Below are 16521 nucleotides of genomic sequence, written 5' to 3'. Positions count from 1 at the left end.
GAAATGTGGTGTTGGAGAAGAGATTTGCGGATACCATGGACTGCTAAAAAGACAAATAATTGGGTGTTAGAACAAATCAAACCAGAAGCTAAAATGATGAAACTGAGGTTATCATACTTTGGACACATTACGAGAAGACATGATTCATTAGAAAATATAATAATGCTTGGAAAAACAGAAGGAAGTAGAAAAAGAGGAAGGGCAAACAAGAGATGGATTGATTCCATAAAGGAAGCCACAGACCTGGACTTACAAGATCTGAACAGGGTGGTTCATGACAGATGCTCTTGGAGGTCACTGATTCATAGGGTCGCCATAAGTCGTAGTCGACTTGGAGGCACATAACAACAACAATACTGGTTGCATCATGGGCCTCCACAGGGGAGGAAAGGGGGACAGTTACCCCCTAGCTTAACCATATTTCCCAGATTCTCTGCCGTCATTGTTAAAAAAAGATAAGATTCAATAATTTGTAGCACTTGAGATATATTTGTTTTGTGAGAAACTAGTCTGCTTACACCTTTCAGTGCTTTTAGCCAGTTAATTAAATCATAACAGTGTTTGACATTTAGGAAAGCAGATCTAGCCTATCAGACAAACAGCAGGCTAGTATGAAATGCCCATGGTCTAACCAGTCTTCCCAACCAGGTGCCTTCCAGACATTTTGGACCACAACGCCCATCAGCGCCATCCAGCACAGTGCTGGCTGGGGCTGAGGGGAGTTGCAGTCCAAAATATCTGGAGGGAATCAGGTTAGAGAAACCTGATCTAGACCCTTGGTCTCTGTTCTACGCCTTTTGTGCTGGGCTTCCCTGGTGGAGAAGTGATTGCTGCCCTACAGAAGACAGTTCATGTATCCAGAATTTTAGTGTAGCTGTGATTGGAGAATAGTGTGACAAGTCAAAAACAAAGGGTAACATTAAAGACAGGGAGTCATGATTTTTAAGCACAGATCTTCTTTTATTAAAAAAAGTGATTTCCCCTCCCTCACCACCAAGTTTGGAAATATTTAAAAATTTACTCTGCTAATGTCAATGCAGATTAAACCCATCATTATTATGTGGAGATTTTTTTGTCCCACTCTGTACCAGTATTGGGTTTGAAATTGTTTTTATATATGTTTTTATTGTTGATGTTTTTAATGTTAATCACTTCAGGATGTTTCAGAGGATGTAATTCATAAATGAAATAAATAATAAAAAACCTATTATACCCATACTGCAGGGGTAAGGGCTATGGCTGAGAGCATGTGGGTTACTCCAGCCCTGCGAAATAACAAAAGTTGTTATATAACCATTTTGAAGGGGGGGGCAGTTAGAGTAGTATGTGACATCCCTGAAGTGTCATCCAGTATTGTTATCCTGGTGTGTTGGATTTGGTTTTTTTCCCTCTTTTGTTTAGGGAGAGGCTGTGTGTGTGTGTGTGTGTGTGTGTGTGTGTGTGTGTGTGTGTGTGTGTGTGTGTGTGTGTGCATGCTGTATGAAGTTGATTAGGGCAGCAGTGCAACTAATTAAGGTCTGGAGTGAGTAAAGGGAGATCAGGTTGGGCCCTGGCCAAGGGCCCCTACAGCCCCCTTCACAGGCCCCTCCTTAGGGTGGGAGGGTAGTGCTCCTGTTCCATAATCTGTGGCAGTATCAGCTTCCAACCCTGCTGCAGATTGTGGAGAGAGGGCTCCTAGGCACTCTCCCCATACAGTCAGCACGGGCTTCAATAAGCCTGCACACATGCCCCACCACCTCTCCCGTCCCTGTGAATGACATGCATGTTGTGCTTGTATGCTTGCCATCAACCAAGATGGTGGTAGAGGCTTCCCTAAGGGGCTGATGCCCCCGCTGCCATCTTGGTTGATGGCAGGCATGTGCATGCAGCGCGCACATCATTCACAGGGATGGGAGAGGTAAGTGGGATGTGTGGGAGCACCTTATTAGACCCACACTACCTGTATGTGGCGGTTGGGCTATGGTGTCACAAGGCAGGCTGATACCCAAGGGCCCAGTCATATCGGGTGCTGGCCCTGGGAGCCAGTGAAATAAGCGAGTGTTTCAACAGTGAGTAAGAACATGTTTGAATGTCAACTCTACCCACAGATAAACAGCAGGTCTTCCCATTGAGAAACAACAGAGGGGTAGACTGGAATACAAATTTCTCAGAGGCCAGATCTACCTAGACTTTGCCACTGTTTGCTTGACCAGAAATGATACTCTAGTTAAGTAGGCTGGATTAATTAATTAATTAATTGATTGATGTACCCCCCCTTGGAAAAATTCTTGGAGATGCCAATGTACATCCTGTGACAAAAAGATGTGCAGTTTAACTCCTCTTTATGTGAAAGTTATGAACTTGCCCTGACTGGTTTCATTCACTAGTATTTGCTCAGGTGATAGAACATCCCTTGTGATAACTAGAACTCCCAACTAAAACCTTCCAAATGACCTACAAACACTCCTGAAATATTCATATTGTTTCAGGCAGGGCATAGGAAGGGAGCCTGTCATTACTTATATACAGTCACTTAAGCTAAAATAGTAGTTCACCAGCAGTATTGGCCCCAGTGCCAGCCACATTTTGAACGGTAACTGAGAAGGCAAAATAAAATGAAGCTTGCTCCCAACAAGATGATTTCTCTGTTCACGAAAATGGGTCGAGCCTATTTTGTATAAAATTGCCCTCTCCCTGAAGGATCAGGTCCACAGTTTGGGGGTATTCTAAGATACAGCTCTATCACTGGAGGCTGAAGCATGCAGTTGCATAGAGTGCCTTTCACCAGCATCAGCCAGGGCCATTCCTTGACAGGTGTAGACTGGTTGCAATTATCCATGCTCTGGTAACCTCCTGTCTACACTGATTGATGTTTGAAACTTGGGCTTGCCCTTAAAGATGGTTTGGAAAAACTCCAGGTAGTGAAGAATGCAACTTCAAGAGTGCTAACTGGGATCAGTCATTGGGAACATATAATACTAAGCTGAAGGTGCTAGTGTTTATTTGTACATTTCTACATGGCTTTATTGAGATGCCACATAGGAATAGAGGAGAGTTTTATTCAGACTGCATTTTTAAGCAAATCAACCAAGTCCTCCACCCCTTTATCATGGACTAGGATGATGATGTTTTTTGCTGCTGGTGTCCTGGCAAAACGTCCTGTTGCTGTCATTGGGGGGTAGCATTGTTTTGGTATATTTTTATGACTTGTATGTGGTTTTTTAAATATGAATGCATTAATATTATATTGGTTTTTATATTATTAAATATGGTATAAGTCACTTGGAGACCCCTGCATCACAAATGGCTAACAAGTAAAATTGATAGATAGACACACACACACACACACACACACACAGAGAGAGAGAGAGAGAGAGAGAGAGAGAGAGATGTGGGTGATAACTGGAGAGCATTTTTGGAACGCTTTCCCCAGGGAGATTCTCTAGTCTAGTGCCTACAGTGCTGCCTTCTACGTGCCAGGCAAATATCTTTTCATTGTACCATGCCTTTTAAATGTTTTATGTGTTCATCTTATGTTTTAAATGTTTTATGTGTTGAGCGGTTTTAAATATTGCCATTAATTGTGAAGGGTGCTATCAAAACTCATAAAATCAAATTATATTCCTGTGTGGTTCATTCCACCATCATCCCCACAGAGATACCCAGAGACTAGATGTAAGCAAATGGTGCCTCTGGGCCTCTGGAATCTCTTGCCCCAAACATCTGCTTCATTTTGCTTAATTATGAGTTTGGCCTTGAGTGGGTCACCCAACTAGGGTGGTCAGAAGCATCCCAAACCCTGAGATTTTGGGGGCGGGCCTGAGTGATGTCATGGGGCATGCCCGAGTGATGTCATGAGGCAGGTCCGAGTGATATCACGGGGTGGGGGTCCAAGTGACATCATGGGGTGGGGCCCAAGTGACAACATTAAGCATGATATATTAAGGTTGTGTTGTTGGTAAAGCTTGTGTTGTTGGTAAAGCTTAACTAGGGATCCTCTGCAAAGATATCCATATCCAAGTAGAGTTGGCAATCCCCTGCCTGGACTACCCTGTCCATACCTTTTAACATCCAAATTTCTTTACAGATTTGACCCTTCACTTCAGAAAGAGGTCTGAGAAATGAGTAAGAAGATTCTCTACCCTTTTCTGTCTCCCCTGTGGGCTGCTATAAACTCACTTTGTCAGCCAACCTAATTCCAATGAATATAATTGACAGAGAGAAAGCACACATGATTTGGTCTACCTTCATAGGGAGCAGCTTGGGAACAACAACAATTGCAGCCACGCTGCCCAGTATGTGAATTCTCTTTTACCACTGTTGGGCAAGCAACAAACAACAAGGTGCATCATCAGTGGATTTAAGAAGGTTGAGCGGAGTGCATGGAACCACTCTTGTTGCTTCTATGAATGAAAGGGAGTGAGGTTAAAGGTAAATGAAATGCAAACAGAAAAAGAAAAACAAAAGACAGTGGTGTTTTCTTAAATGCAATACCATACCAACCAGAACAAAATTCCTATGAGTAATGCAGAAAACTAAGCATCCCACAACCAGTCAGAATTCCTTACCAAAGACCCAAACTAAAAAAATCCTGGCAGCCAGTCAGCCAAGGTCACAGAAATCCCCATGCAGCACAGTCTGACCCAGGGGCTGCAATTAGTGCAGGATGCTATGCTATCAGAACATAATACCTCTGCTCTGAAATCTGTACTGGTTGCTGATTTGCTACCAGGCCAAGTTCAAGGTGTGCTTTCCATGTTACGCATGCCACATAGTACTTGTTCTGCTCTTGTAAGAAACCAATCCTTTAGTGTGGCAGCACCTATGCTTTGGAACTCCCTGCCTATTGACATTAGCAGGTGCTGTCATTGTACTGTTTTTGGCACCTTCTAAAAATATGTTTGTTTAGGCAAGCCTATCTAGGCTATTAAGTTTTTATCTATTTTTAACTCATTGTTGGTGTTATTATTTTGAATGTTTTTAAATACCTGTCTTTAGCCGTTTTTGCCAAGAATTGTATTGTTTTAATTCCTGCTATAAACCACTTTGAGTTGTTTTACAATAAAGCAGTATATAACTGTAAATAAATAAATTTTGGAGTCACTGTGGCCCGTGGGTCTCTTTCCTCTTTTGTATCAAGTCAGGCCATCTGGTACCATCTAGCTCAGTACTGTACTGATGACATGGACTAGCATTGGCTCTCCAGGATTCCAGGCAATAGTCTCTTCCAGAGATTGAATTTTGTACCTTTGCATGCAAAGCATGTGACCTACCACTGAGCTACAGCCCTTTTTAAAAATGTATCTTTTAAAATTGTTCTTTTCAATTCACTAATGAATGCACAGCATACTAGGGCACATCCACATCATTCATTTAGAGCACATTCAACATATATTTGAAGCACATGAATCCCACTACAGAATCCTGGGAATTGTAGTTTGTTAAGGGTGGTGGGAACTATATCTCTCTGTGTGGGGAAACTTCACTTCCCAGGATTCTTTAGGGGAAGTCATGTGCTTTAAATTCGAGTTGGATGTGCTTTAAATGTATTATGTGGATCTCCGTTACTTCATAAACTCTGCCTATGTAGAAATCATTTTAATTAAATTTTAAAATGGAAATAAGCTATAACGTTTACTTGGTGACCATGGGCTACGCAGCATCTCTCAGCCTAACCTGCGCCTCAGGGTGAAAAGAACAGACGGGGACCATGACCACCCCAAGGAAGAAGGGCACACTTAAAATGTAGAGGAAATAATCATTTGTAAATAATAATTTACAACCATAGTGTGAAATCAGATACATATCAGGACATATTATGAAGAAATATTTATATATGCAATCCTATGCATGTTTACTCAGAAGCAAGTCCCAATGTATTCAATGGGGCTTACTCAGACAGGAAAGCATGCATGGGACTGCAATTTAAAATAAGGAACTTCACTCACTCAATCCAAAATTCAGAATCATGCCACTTTAAGCTGTTTTGCAATTGTTTTATATTTGTTTTACAGTTATTGGATTTTGAATGGCTTTATTTCTTTTTGTGAGCTGTCTTGGTTTCCAACTCTACCTCACAGGGTAGTTGGAAATATTCCATATATGCACACACTGGAGATGTAAAAATACATACACCCCATATAATCGTTTATTGTCAAAACCAGTTGGCCATTGCAGAACATTTTTAAAAAAAAATAACTATTAGTGAGCTACAGCTGATCTTCCCCTCCTCGGGCACGATCAGCTCGAGTGGGAGTCTGATCATGCCAGAAGAGGAGAAGATCAGTTGTAGCTCGCTACAGCTGATCTTCCCCTCCTCGGGCACGATCAGCTCGAGTGGGAGTCTGATCATGCCAGAAGAGGAGAAGATCAGTTGTAGCTCGCTACAGCTGATCTTCCCCTCCTCGGGCGCGATCAGCTGGAGTGCGTGAGTCTGACTGCTCCCGAGGAGGAGAAGATCAGCTGTAGCATGCTACAGCTGATCTTCTCCTCCTCCGGTGCAATCAGCTGGAGTGCAGGGGGCTCCAGTCCCCCCTCCAGCTGATCACCCCGCTGGCGCCATATTAACGGAACGCCGAAAAGCAGGGCACCGAAAAGCGGGGCCCTACTGTACAGAGAAAGTACTCTTTATGCTGCTGAAAGCTATATATTTACTGAATTCCTGATGTGAAAGGAAACTGTTCTCAGAACCTGAAATGAGGTTTAGCTCTTACTATTGTCAATCACAACCATAACTTCTTATTGGCTAAAAACCTGAAAGGGCAGGGATTATAGTTGAACTTAGAGCAACTAACAGAAGTTGTGGGGGGGTGGCTGATGTTTTGGTGTATATCTTGGGAACCAGACCACCTAGAAACGTAATTGTTTTCTAGAATGAAAGCTGAAAGTCCAGAGATTAAGATGAGTCACCCGGAGACCCAGAGAGGATCCCCAAAAACCAGAGTCTCTGGCCAAAAGCCGGAGATCTGGTAACCCTACACCCAACAGAGGCAGATTAAGAACTAACCCCTGGAAAAAGAAACAAAACCCACAAAACGCACTAATGCCAACTCTGTCCTTTTATCCACTGGTGAGAGTATGACTGGCTCTAATTGCCTCAACCATATTGTAAAAGCACATCCACCTGAACATTATTCAGTGCCACATATGCTACTCCCTGCCAGCAAGGTTTTTATATTGCTTCCATAACCCAAACAGCTCAGACTCTAAGAAAGAAAATGGACATGAATAATCAGACATTAAAAATGGAAATGTCCAAGTGGGGCACATTTCAGACTCCCTGGATGTTCCATCTCCAACTTTAAGATTGCTGTCTTTAAACAAAAAGTGTTAGAAGAGAATTAGAATGAGAAGGTCCCTAATTAGAGTTTGCTAACAATTTTCCTGTTGTATCTCTTGGTTAAAATAAGGGCTATAAAAAGCAATTGTCCCTCATACGATAACTGCTTTCATGCTTTGGTGTTCCAGCAAATGTAGATCCCTGCTAGCAGGACTTCCATGGTTTCTGAAAATTAAATCTTACCTTGTTGACCTAGTTTTTCCTCCAATGCACCTCAACCCACGTGTACTGATCACCTTTCACAGTCCTTTGTCTAGTAAAAGCTCATGCCACAATTCAGAGGTTCATCTTTGTCCTACAGAACTCTCTTGTCTTTTTTTCTGGTGTTGTCAAGCAGGGATAGCAGAAATTGCAGACTGTATTATAGCATTCTATCATGTTTCTTCATTAATTAATTTTTAAATTAATAATTTCTTTTTAACCTTACCACCACAATTTTGCGAGCTGTTTAATAGTATTGGTACTGCTAATAGTATTATTAGCAAATAGTGTTTAAGAGTAGTATGCAAGAGTGGTTTGCAGAAAGGATATCTTTATCTTGCCAGGCCAAGTTCAAGATTCTGGTTTTGGTGTACAAAATCCAATATAGCTTCGTATCAGGATACCTGAAAGATTGTCTTACCCCTTATAAACCTAAGCTGATCACTGCAAGAGAGGACCTCCTACAGATACCATCTTATCAGGATATCTGTTCCGCATAACATAGGAAGCGGACCTTTAGTATTGTGGCACCTGCCCGTTAAAATTCCTTCCCCTTAAATATTAGACAGGTGCCATCTCTGCTATCTTTTCAGTGCCTACTGAAAACCTTCCTCTTTCAACAAGCCTTTTAAGTAGAGATCTTTTTCCAGTTTGCAACTCTTTCGGAATTGCTTTTTAAGATGTTTTAAAAGATTTTTAAAACAATGTTTTTAAGATGTTTTATTTTTAAAATGTTTATAAGATGTTTTGTTTTTGAGATGTTTTAAGATGTTTTTAGCATTTTGTCCTTTGTTTATTGCCCTGGGCTCCTTCTGGGAGGAAAGGCGGGATAGAGGTTTAATATATACATACACACATTACCTTTTTCTCCTGGTTGTTATAGATGCTAATACCTAGTGCTGCATCACTCATTGATTTTCAGTGAGTACAAACTCGACAAGATGCTTTTCTTTTCTAAATACTTTATTTGTAAAATACAACGTAATATTAAAGTAAATACATTGTAAATATTAAAGCAGTACAATGTTAAATAAAGATACCAAACAAAAAAGAAAAGAAAAAAAGAAAGAAAAAATGATGGTCTCATTTCTTTATACTCTTTTTTACTGATCTTCATAAAACCCCCACTATTTATGTTTTCCTGTACCTTATTAGCCCAGTATATTATAAATAGGTTCAATTTTTTGATAACATGATTATCCAATAACATCATTAGCCATTTGTTGGTCCTCCCTATCTCCTACAATATTGATCAGTTTTATAATATTTATGATATCCCATAATTTTACCATCCATTCATTAATTGGAGGTTTTATTGGTTTTTTCCAGTTAGAGCATATTACTTGCCTTATAGCTGTTAGTAAATGCTGACAGGGCTTGTCCCCTCACATACCCAAATAATAAAACCCGTTATCAACTTTATTTTTGCAGTTATCTTGGCCCAAAATTCTGTAATAATGGCTTAAGTTCGAAAGATATGAACCTTCCCAGCATTGGCTGCTTGACACCTCTAATATCTGTTGTCATGGAATATATATATATGGCTCAGTCTCAATGGAGACAAATACCAATGAAAAACAATTTTTTAAAGTTTTCCTTGAGAGTAACACTCAGGGTCTGACATGTAACCTTGCTCCAGATCAATTTCCAATTGTCTGTCATGATCTCTCGACCCAGCTCTCTCCCACAACTGCTGATAGGTATTTGGCTTGATATCGAAAGTTGAAATCAATTTATATATCTTACTCAGCACCTTCTTATAATTCTCCCTTTCTATCAACCCCTCAAATTATGTAAGATCTTTTATTTGACCATAACTAGAATTCAACTCATAAACAATAATTCTAATTTGTAAGAACTGATAAAAAGGGGGTCGATTTTGCAGAATATCTTGAATAACTTGGTTGAATGATTTTATAATGCCATCCTTATAAACTTTCCTAATTTTGTTCAGACCATACCTTTTCCAAAAACATTGCTCAGTAGTGATTCATCTGACATTTTTCTTCATTGTAAGGCAGTCAAAGGAGATAGTCCCAGAGCTAGCTTTCTTTTATATGTACTCCATGTGGTGAACAAAACCTTTGCACATGGATTTTACAATGTCCCTATCAAACTGTGTGCAATGTCGAATTTCAGAGGATATCCTTTTCTTGAGTTGTTATATTGTAACTCTAGGACTCTGTAAAATACAGCAATAAACTTGTTTTCCTTTTAGAGAAAAACAAAATACAGAAATAAACTTGTTTTCCCTGAAGAGAAAAACAAAGCCTAAGCTGTTTCTGCATTAAACTGCAGAACTCCATGGCTTTGCCAGCCACATCACTGAGCCAATCCTGACATCATGCACCCCATGCAGCCAGCCTTTCGTGCCACTTCCCATGTCACAATTGTTGCTTCCCGATGTTCTCACAAGTAATTTCCATGACTCCTAACTGAGCAGAGCAGAGCAGAGCAGAAGGAGCTAAAAAAAATTGTACAATAAGAAGAATGTCTTCCCATGCCCACTCAGAACTAGATTCTGTTAGTCCTGGTTTCTTTACGAAGCTGAGGCATGAGATTTGCATTAGCCTGGATCTGATGTAAAGTCAATCTATGTGCTATGAACTGTTTTGAATTCACACCATCGTGCAGAACACCCATCACTGGAATGATTAATATACTGCATGGTTTTTGGAGCAGCACTGGCATCAAGGCATCCCACAGCACACTTGTTGCATCATGTGACATCCCACAGAGCTGTGATCTGCATAGATGCTAAGTAGTTTTGTAAGGTCCCAACAGGCTATAATTTGAAGAGGTACTCAGAATCTTACAAGGAGAGGATGTACCGAAGTGTATAATTCTGGAGATGAAAGGCAGTAAGATTCTAGCAAGGCTGATTAATGATGATTTGACAATGAAACAAAAATGCATATATCCTAATTGTTTGTTTTCATTTATTTTTAACTCTCAGGGTTAGCACCAGGTCAGCTCTACACATATCCTGCTCGATGCTGGCGCAAAAAGAGACATTTGCATCCTCCTGAAGACTCCAAATTGAAGTTGCTGGAGATTAAGCCTGGTAGGTGCTGCTCTCCACATAACCTCACTTCCTCTCTCTTGTTTTCTAAGTGTGCACGGCAGGCATAGTCCATAGTCCAGGAGAGTTTGCTGTGCACAACCTCAGGGGTTTTAAACCTTCCATTCTGTCTTTGCCTATCTCCTTTTTGCAAGCAAAGAATTTTGCTAAAATTCATTGTGTTTTTATCATGTCTGAAAAATATCAGAAATAATAATAATAAAAACCTCCATTCCAAATGCAGGGGCAGCTGTAATTGATACTGTGGGGATCTGCAGTATTTACGTTGGGGCCCAGTGTTTTTCTCAATTTTAAAGGCATGAAGTTTGAGAGGGCAACATATCTCCTGGGTGTTAGTTAGAGGAGACCTAATAAATCTTTGCTAAGGCTCCATTCATCCATTACAGCAATAGAATGGCTGTCTGCTAGAAACAACTGTGTGGGTGCAATTCCAGATGGGAAAATGTTTGTGTGTATAGTAGCTTCTCACAAATGTTTAGCATACAATCACAACCTGAACAAAGTGGTCATGCAGCACTTGAAAGGTAGAGACTAGGAAATCCTTCAGTAATAATTGCACACACACAGTTGCATTACTCATACAGATAGGTTATTTTCAAACAGTTTAACTGTGTGTCTGTGTACATGGACCACTCTAACAAGACTATACAGGAAAACTCAAAGTGGAAAAGAGAACAATTATTAAACAAGGGCTATTAACACAAAAATGAATTGTTTATATTCAACAATGTGAATAATGCTCCTTTTTTCTTTCTTTGGTTGTGTGTTATGTATTGTTTTATACTGTTCTGATATTTGTATGGCAAAGAAGAAATAAAATGTATTTAAAAAAAACCAGTTTAACTTCCATGGTGTCTCACACAGAGATGTGAAGGCCTGGAAAAAACCAAGTAAAACTCGGAGAAATCCTCTCCTCCATTTTAAACCTACCGGAAAAATTAGGAAAAAACAGGGAAGACTGCCCCCTCCCCCCCCCATTTTCTTTTTCCCCCCCTGGGCCTTCACATCTCTAGTCTGACAAGGAATCCTGGGAATTGTAATTTTCACAGAACTAGCAGAATTCCTTAAGGGAAGGGTAGCCATGACAGTGAAATGACTTGAGTATTGACTGTCAACCTGAGGGTAGGGACTGGCTTACCGTTGATATTTGTAACCTACTCTGAGAGCCTTCCTTTGGCTCAAGAGCAGTATAAAAATGTTTAAATACATATATAAATAAAATGAGGATATGTTTTTTTATATTCTTAGCACTGCTGTTTTGTGCTCTCCTCATTACTAAGCTATTGAGAAATGAAGAGGAGGGAAGAGAGCTTGTGCTTCTTTATAGTCAGTAGTTAAAGACATGACAGCCTCTGGTACTTCATCAGAAGGAGGAAGTTCCCACACTGCCAATTGTGTGCAGTTTTTGAGAAGAGGAGCCAGCTAAGATGTCTCATTGTATCTATACTTGAAGTATTTATTCTTGATTAAATCCAAAAAAAGTGGCAGCCTCTTCAGGACATCCAAGAAGACGCTGTAGTCCCTGTTGCAAGCCACTGTGGTTTTGTTTGTTTGTTTCAGCTTGTTCAGATTCAGTTTTGTTCACCAGAGAGAGAAGGGCCAATGGTAAAGATCATATCTTCTCTGTTTGAACTATTGCAAAATTGGATGTATTTGGATCTGGGAATTTCATTTGGCTTGATCACAGAAAGTAGCCAGATGGTCAATAATTAAAACCGAACTATTGTCTGTTTAGGATAGTAACTGAGATGTGTAATAAATTTAACCTCAGCAGTTACTGTATCTAATATATCAACAGTATACCATACCTTCACTGTATGGCACTTGACTTATCTAGACTTGATCATGTCTCAGCCATATAAAAATAATGAAAAATTTAGTTAATAAACTGTACGCCAGAAGCCATTTTTCACATTATTATGTTTTCACTTAGCTTCTCCTCCAACCATTCAGTATAAATGAGGCAAATCTCTCTGAAACTAAATGTCATTCTTATTGTCCAGCACTGCATCATTTAATTTATGTGTCTGTCTGTACATACTCATTTAGCAGTAATTATGTACCTTTATCTACTGTGATCAAATGCTAAGTAGTTGTTTTCTTTTTTTTTTTTTCAATAATTTTTATTCAGATTTTCATAAAACATACAAGACGAAATCATAAAACATTCAAAGACAAAAAACAAAATCAAAAATAGTTAAACAAAAAAAAAAAAACAAAAAAAAAACAAAAATAAAAAATAAAGAGTAAAATATTGACTTCCCATTTGTCAAAGATCAAATCAGTTATAAGTCTATAATATATAACAATCCTGTCTCTTAAGTCATATTATAAAATCACTTTCCTCCAGTAGTTATCTTACTTAATCATCAAATCTCATAAACATTACTTTATTCTTTCCACAAAAAGTCAAAGAGAGGTTTCAATTCTTTAAGAAATATATCTATCAATTTTTTTTTCCAGATAAGCATATCGATTAATCCATCTCATTACTAATTATGATAATCTTATTGTCATAACCATAGTCAAAATAAACATTTCAATTAATCCATCACATCAGAATCTGTTAGGTTCAGTAATTTCAGTAGCCATTGTTCTATTATCCCTATTAGTTCCATTTTCCATCTTCCATCTTCAGTAGTCTTGTTAAGTCCAGTAATTTCAGTATCCAATCTTCCATTATCAGTATTCCATAATAATCTTGCTGTCAAAGCCATAGTCATATAGTAAGAGTCTGATGGGAATTACCTCTATCCCAAATATTTTCTTGCCATCCATTCTGAATAGGTTGCTGAAATACTGCTGTAAAATCATATCTCTGTTCTTTTTTTCAAAATACACTGGGTCATCTCTTGAAAGTTTTTCCATTGTCACATGGCTGCAGTTAATTCCATAGATTTTCTCTATATTGGGCTCCATCACATCATTCCAGTCCAGAAGATTATCCATGCCATTGATAACTTTATCTCTAGAATCTTCATTAATTTCTTCAGAGATAACATTGAGTTCCAAACAATAGATTTTATTTCTAAAGTCCATAGACTCCAAATCTTGTTCCTGTTCCACGTTTGTTCCAATCTCCGGGATCTCCTCTCTCACAGGGACCCCTGTTCCAGTCTCCAGGGTCTCCTCTCTCACAGGGACCCCTGTTCCAGTCTCCAGGGTCTCCTCTCTCACAAGGACCCCTATGTCTTTAATCTCCTGTGTCTCCAAACAATAGATTTTGTTTCTAAAGTCCATAGACTCCAAATCTTTTTCCTGTTCCACGTTTGTTCCAATCTCCGGGGTCTCCTCTCTCACAGGGACCCCTTCCAGGGTCACCTCTCTCACAGGGACCCCTATATCTTTAATCTCCTGCTTCATTTTACTCAATTCAATTTTCAGCTCCTTACAACCCTGTCGCAGGTTTTGTTTCGTTATCTCAATCTCATCCATTATTTTCTGAAACATAGTTATTTCCAGATTCTCAGCCACTTTCTTAATTGCCATTTTAAAAGAAAAATATAGGAAAACCACTTCTTATTTCAGCAACAATTGGGTTAATACTCCAAACTTGGTGACATCACAGTATAAACAGAGCAGACAGCCTTATCTCTCCATGCTTAAGTAAACAAAATGCAGTTCCCAGGATCGAAACAATTAATGGCGGTCGTCAGGAAACAGATTCGTCAAAATAAAATAGACCAAAAAGAGAGTAGTCTCAGACAATATAATATTCTTCAAAATAAAAATCTGGAATAGAAATCCCTCTTCTGTGTATATCTTTAGAATGCAAATCCAGGACAGCTTTTTGCAACAAAAACAGAGATAAGCTATTAATTAGTGAGTAGCAGAGAGAAGTTATGGCTCCCCAGTGAGATGTCAAAAACCGATCAATCTGGCAAATCTCTTTTAAACAGCAACAATTTAAGTCAAGTAAAAGAAAAATATAGAAAGAAGGGTGCTTGCCTGTTAGTGCGTTCTCTCTTAGAAGATAAGATGAACGTTCGCTTTATCAGATAGAGCTTGTTGTTGAAAATCCGTCCCACCTTCGTCGGCTGGACCTCGTCCCATAAATTAATGAGATCTGGTCGTCCCAACAAAAATAGGCTTTGAGGTTAATCTCTTCGTTTCTCCCTACCCGGGAGAAGTTTAATCAGTCAAAAAAAAAAAAATCTGACTGATATATCTGAATAAGCTTCTTTTGAGGCAGGAGCCCGTCTCAAAAGCAGGCACAGGCTAAGTCACCCTTCCCGGAAGTCGCTAAGTAGTTGTTTTCGAGTGGCCTTTGACTGTGGTATCCTGGGAGAGTTGTACACTCTGATGCTCAAGATAACACGATGAAGAGTCTGGTGGTATATGTTAATTCCTGTCTGAAAAGAAAACCCAATAGAGTCATATTAAATGTTATTTCTTTATTATGGCAGAAACCTTGTCTAAGTTCACTTACAGTATCAACTTGAAAGAGTAATGCTGCCATATTTTGTTTTATAAAGTATTTAGGAATTACAAATGGAGAACTGTGAAAAAACATGGAAAGGTGCCCCCCCCGGGTAAGGGGACAGACCATGTTAGAAGAATGTTGTACTGCTGTTAACATACCATAACATCCCATGGTAAATTTTCTGCAGCTGTTTTTGATAACTTTGTGGAAGATGCTATGAGAGGTTCTGGAAAAATTGTCCCAAGGAAGCTTGCCTGTTGTCCCCTTGACTCTCCAAGAGGACTTTGAAAGCTTTTGTTTGGGTAAACGAGTTAATAGCTCCCAAAGGTCATCCAGTCTGCAGGATTTATGAGCTTTTCTATGGTGGTAAGGACAGTGTTTCCTAAACTTCTGGTAACTGAAGCACATGTTCTTCTGAATTCAAATTCACTCTTCCAGTTGAAAAGGTTTACTTAGAGAGTATGTAAGAGATACCCTCTAGGATGCACATCTTAATGTGGTAAGGGGGTTTGAGAGTGTTGAAGAAGGTGAGAGCAATGCCGTCAGGAGTCTAGACCAAGAGGCTAAACTCCTAGCAGGGGAACCCAAGGCGGAATGGTCAAACCTGAGACATTAGACTAAGATGCATCCAAACTCAGAGGAAGGCAATGGTAAACCACCTCTGAATACCTCTTAGCACAAAAAACCTATGAACAGAGTATCCAAAATGCAACACAAGATGGTGTTGGAAGATAAGACCCCCAGGTCAGAAGGCAGTCAGCGAGCTACTGGGAAAGGACAAATACGAGTAGCGCTGTGACTAATGACACAGCTGGGTCAAAGCCGAAAGGAAGCCCAGAGGCTGATGTGCACAGATGCAAAAGGAGAGTCCGGAGTTGTACGACTTACACAATAGGAACATGTAATGTGAGAAGCATGAACCAGGGAAAGTAAAAATTGTCAAGCAAGGAATGGATTGTATCAACATTACAGTACTTGGCATGAGTGAATTAAAATAGACTGGATGGGACATTTTTAATCAGGCAACTACAAAATATTTTATGCAGGAAATGAGAAGAAGAAACGGGGTTGCTTTAATAGTGAGAAGTGATGTAGCAAAAGCAATTAGGAGCTATAACGCAAGGTCTGAGCGAGTGATATCAATGAGATTGAACGGGAAACCTATTAGCATAACCATCATCCATGTCTACACTCTAACGGCAAACACAGAAGAAGAGGAATTGGAGAGATTTTATGCAGAAGTACAGGAAGACATTGATCACACATCAAAACAAGATGTGCTGATAATCATGGGGGACTGGAATGCAAAACTAGGGAACAGAGAAGAACTAGGAATTGTGGGGAAATGGGGCTTAGGAGATAGAAATGAAGCAGGAGAAAGACTTATTGAATTCTGTGAAGCCAGTAATTTGTTTCTTGCAAACACATTTTTTGAGCAACGAAAAAAACGACTGTCCACGTGGACATCACCAAATAGTCAATATAGGAATCAAATTG

The 16521-nt window shown here is 39.5% G+C and overlaps 1 protein-coding gene across 3 annotated transcripts in view; it reads left to right on the top strand.

Annotated features, from left to right (window-relative positions):
• The window catches only part of DPF3 (double PHD fingers 3), a 324681-nt gene that overhangs the window by 156842 nt on the left and 151318 nt on the right, over positions 1-16521 (top strand). For all 3 annotated transcript variants that reach the window (XR_009760692.1, XM_061611204.1, XM_061611205.1), the window contains exon 3: positions 10476-10583. Coding sequence is in view for 2 of the 3 variants with exons in the window: in XM_061611204.1 (XP_061467188.1) it covers positions 10476-10583 (108 nt within the window). In the remaining variant the exon portion in view is untranslated. The remainder of the gene's footprint in view (positions 1-10475; positions 10584-16521) is intronic.

Source organism: Rhineura floridana, chromosome 2 (assembly GCF_030035675.1).
Source record: "Rhineura floridana isolate rRhiFlo1 chromosome 2, rRhiFlo1.hap2, whole genome shotgun sequence".
Taxonomy (NCBI): domain Eukaryota; kingdom Metazoa; phylum Chordata; class Lepidosauria; order Squamata; family Rhineuridae; genus Rhineura; species Rhineura floridana.
This window is presented reverse-complemented; position numbering and strand designations above follow the sequence as displayed.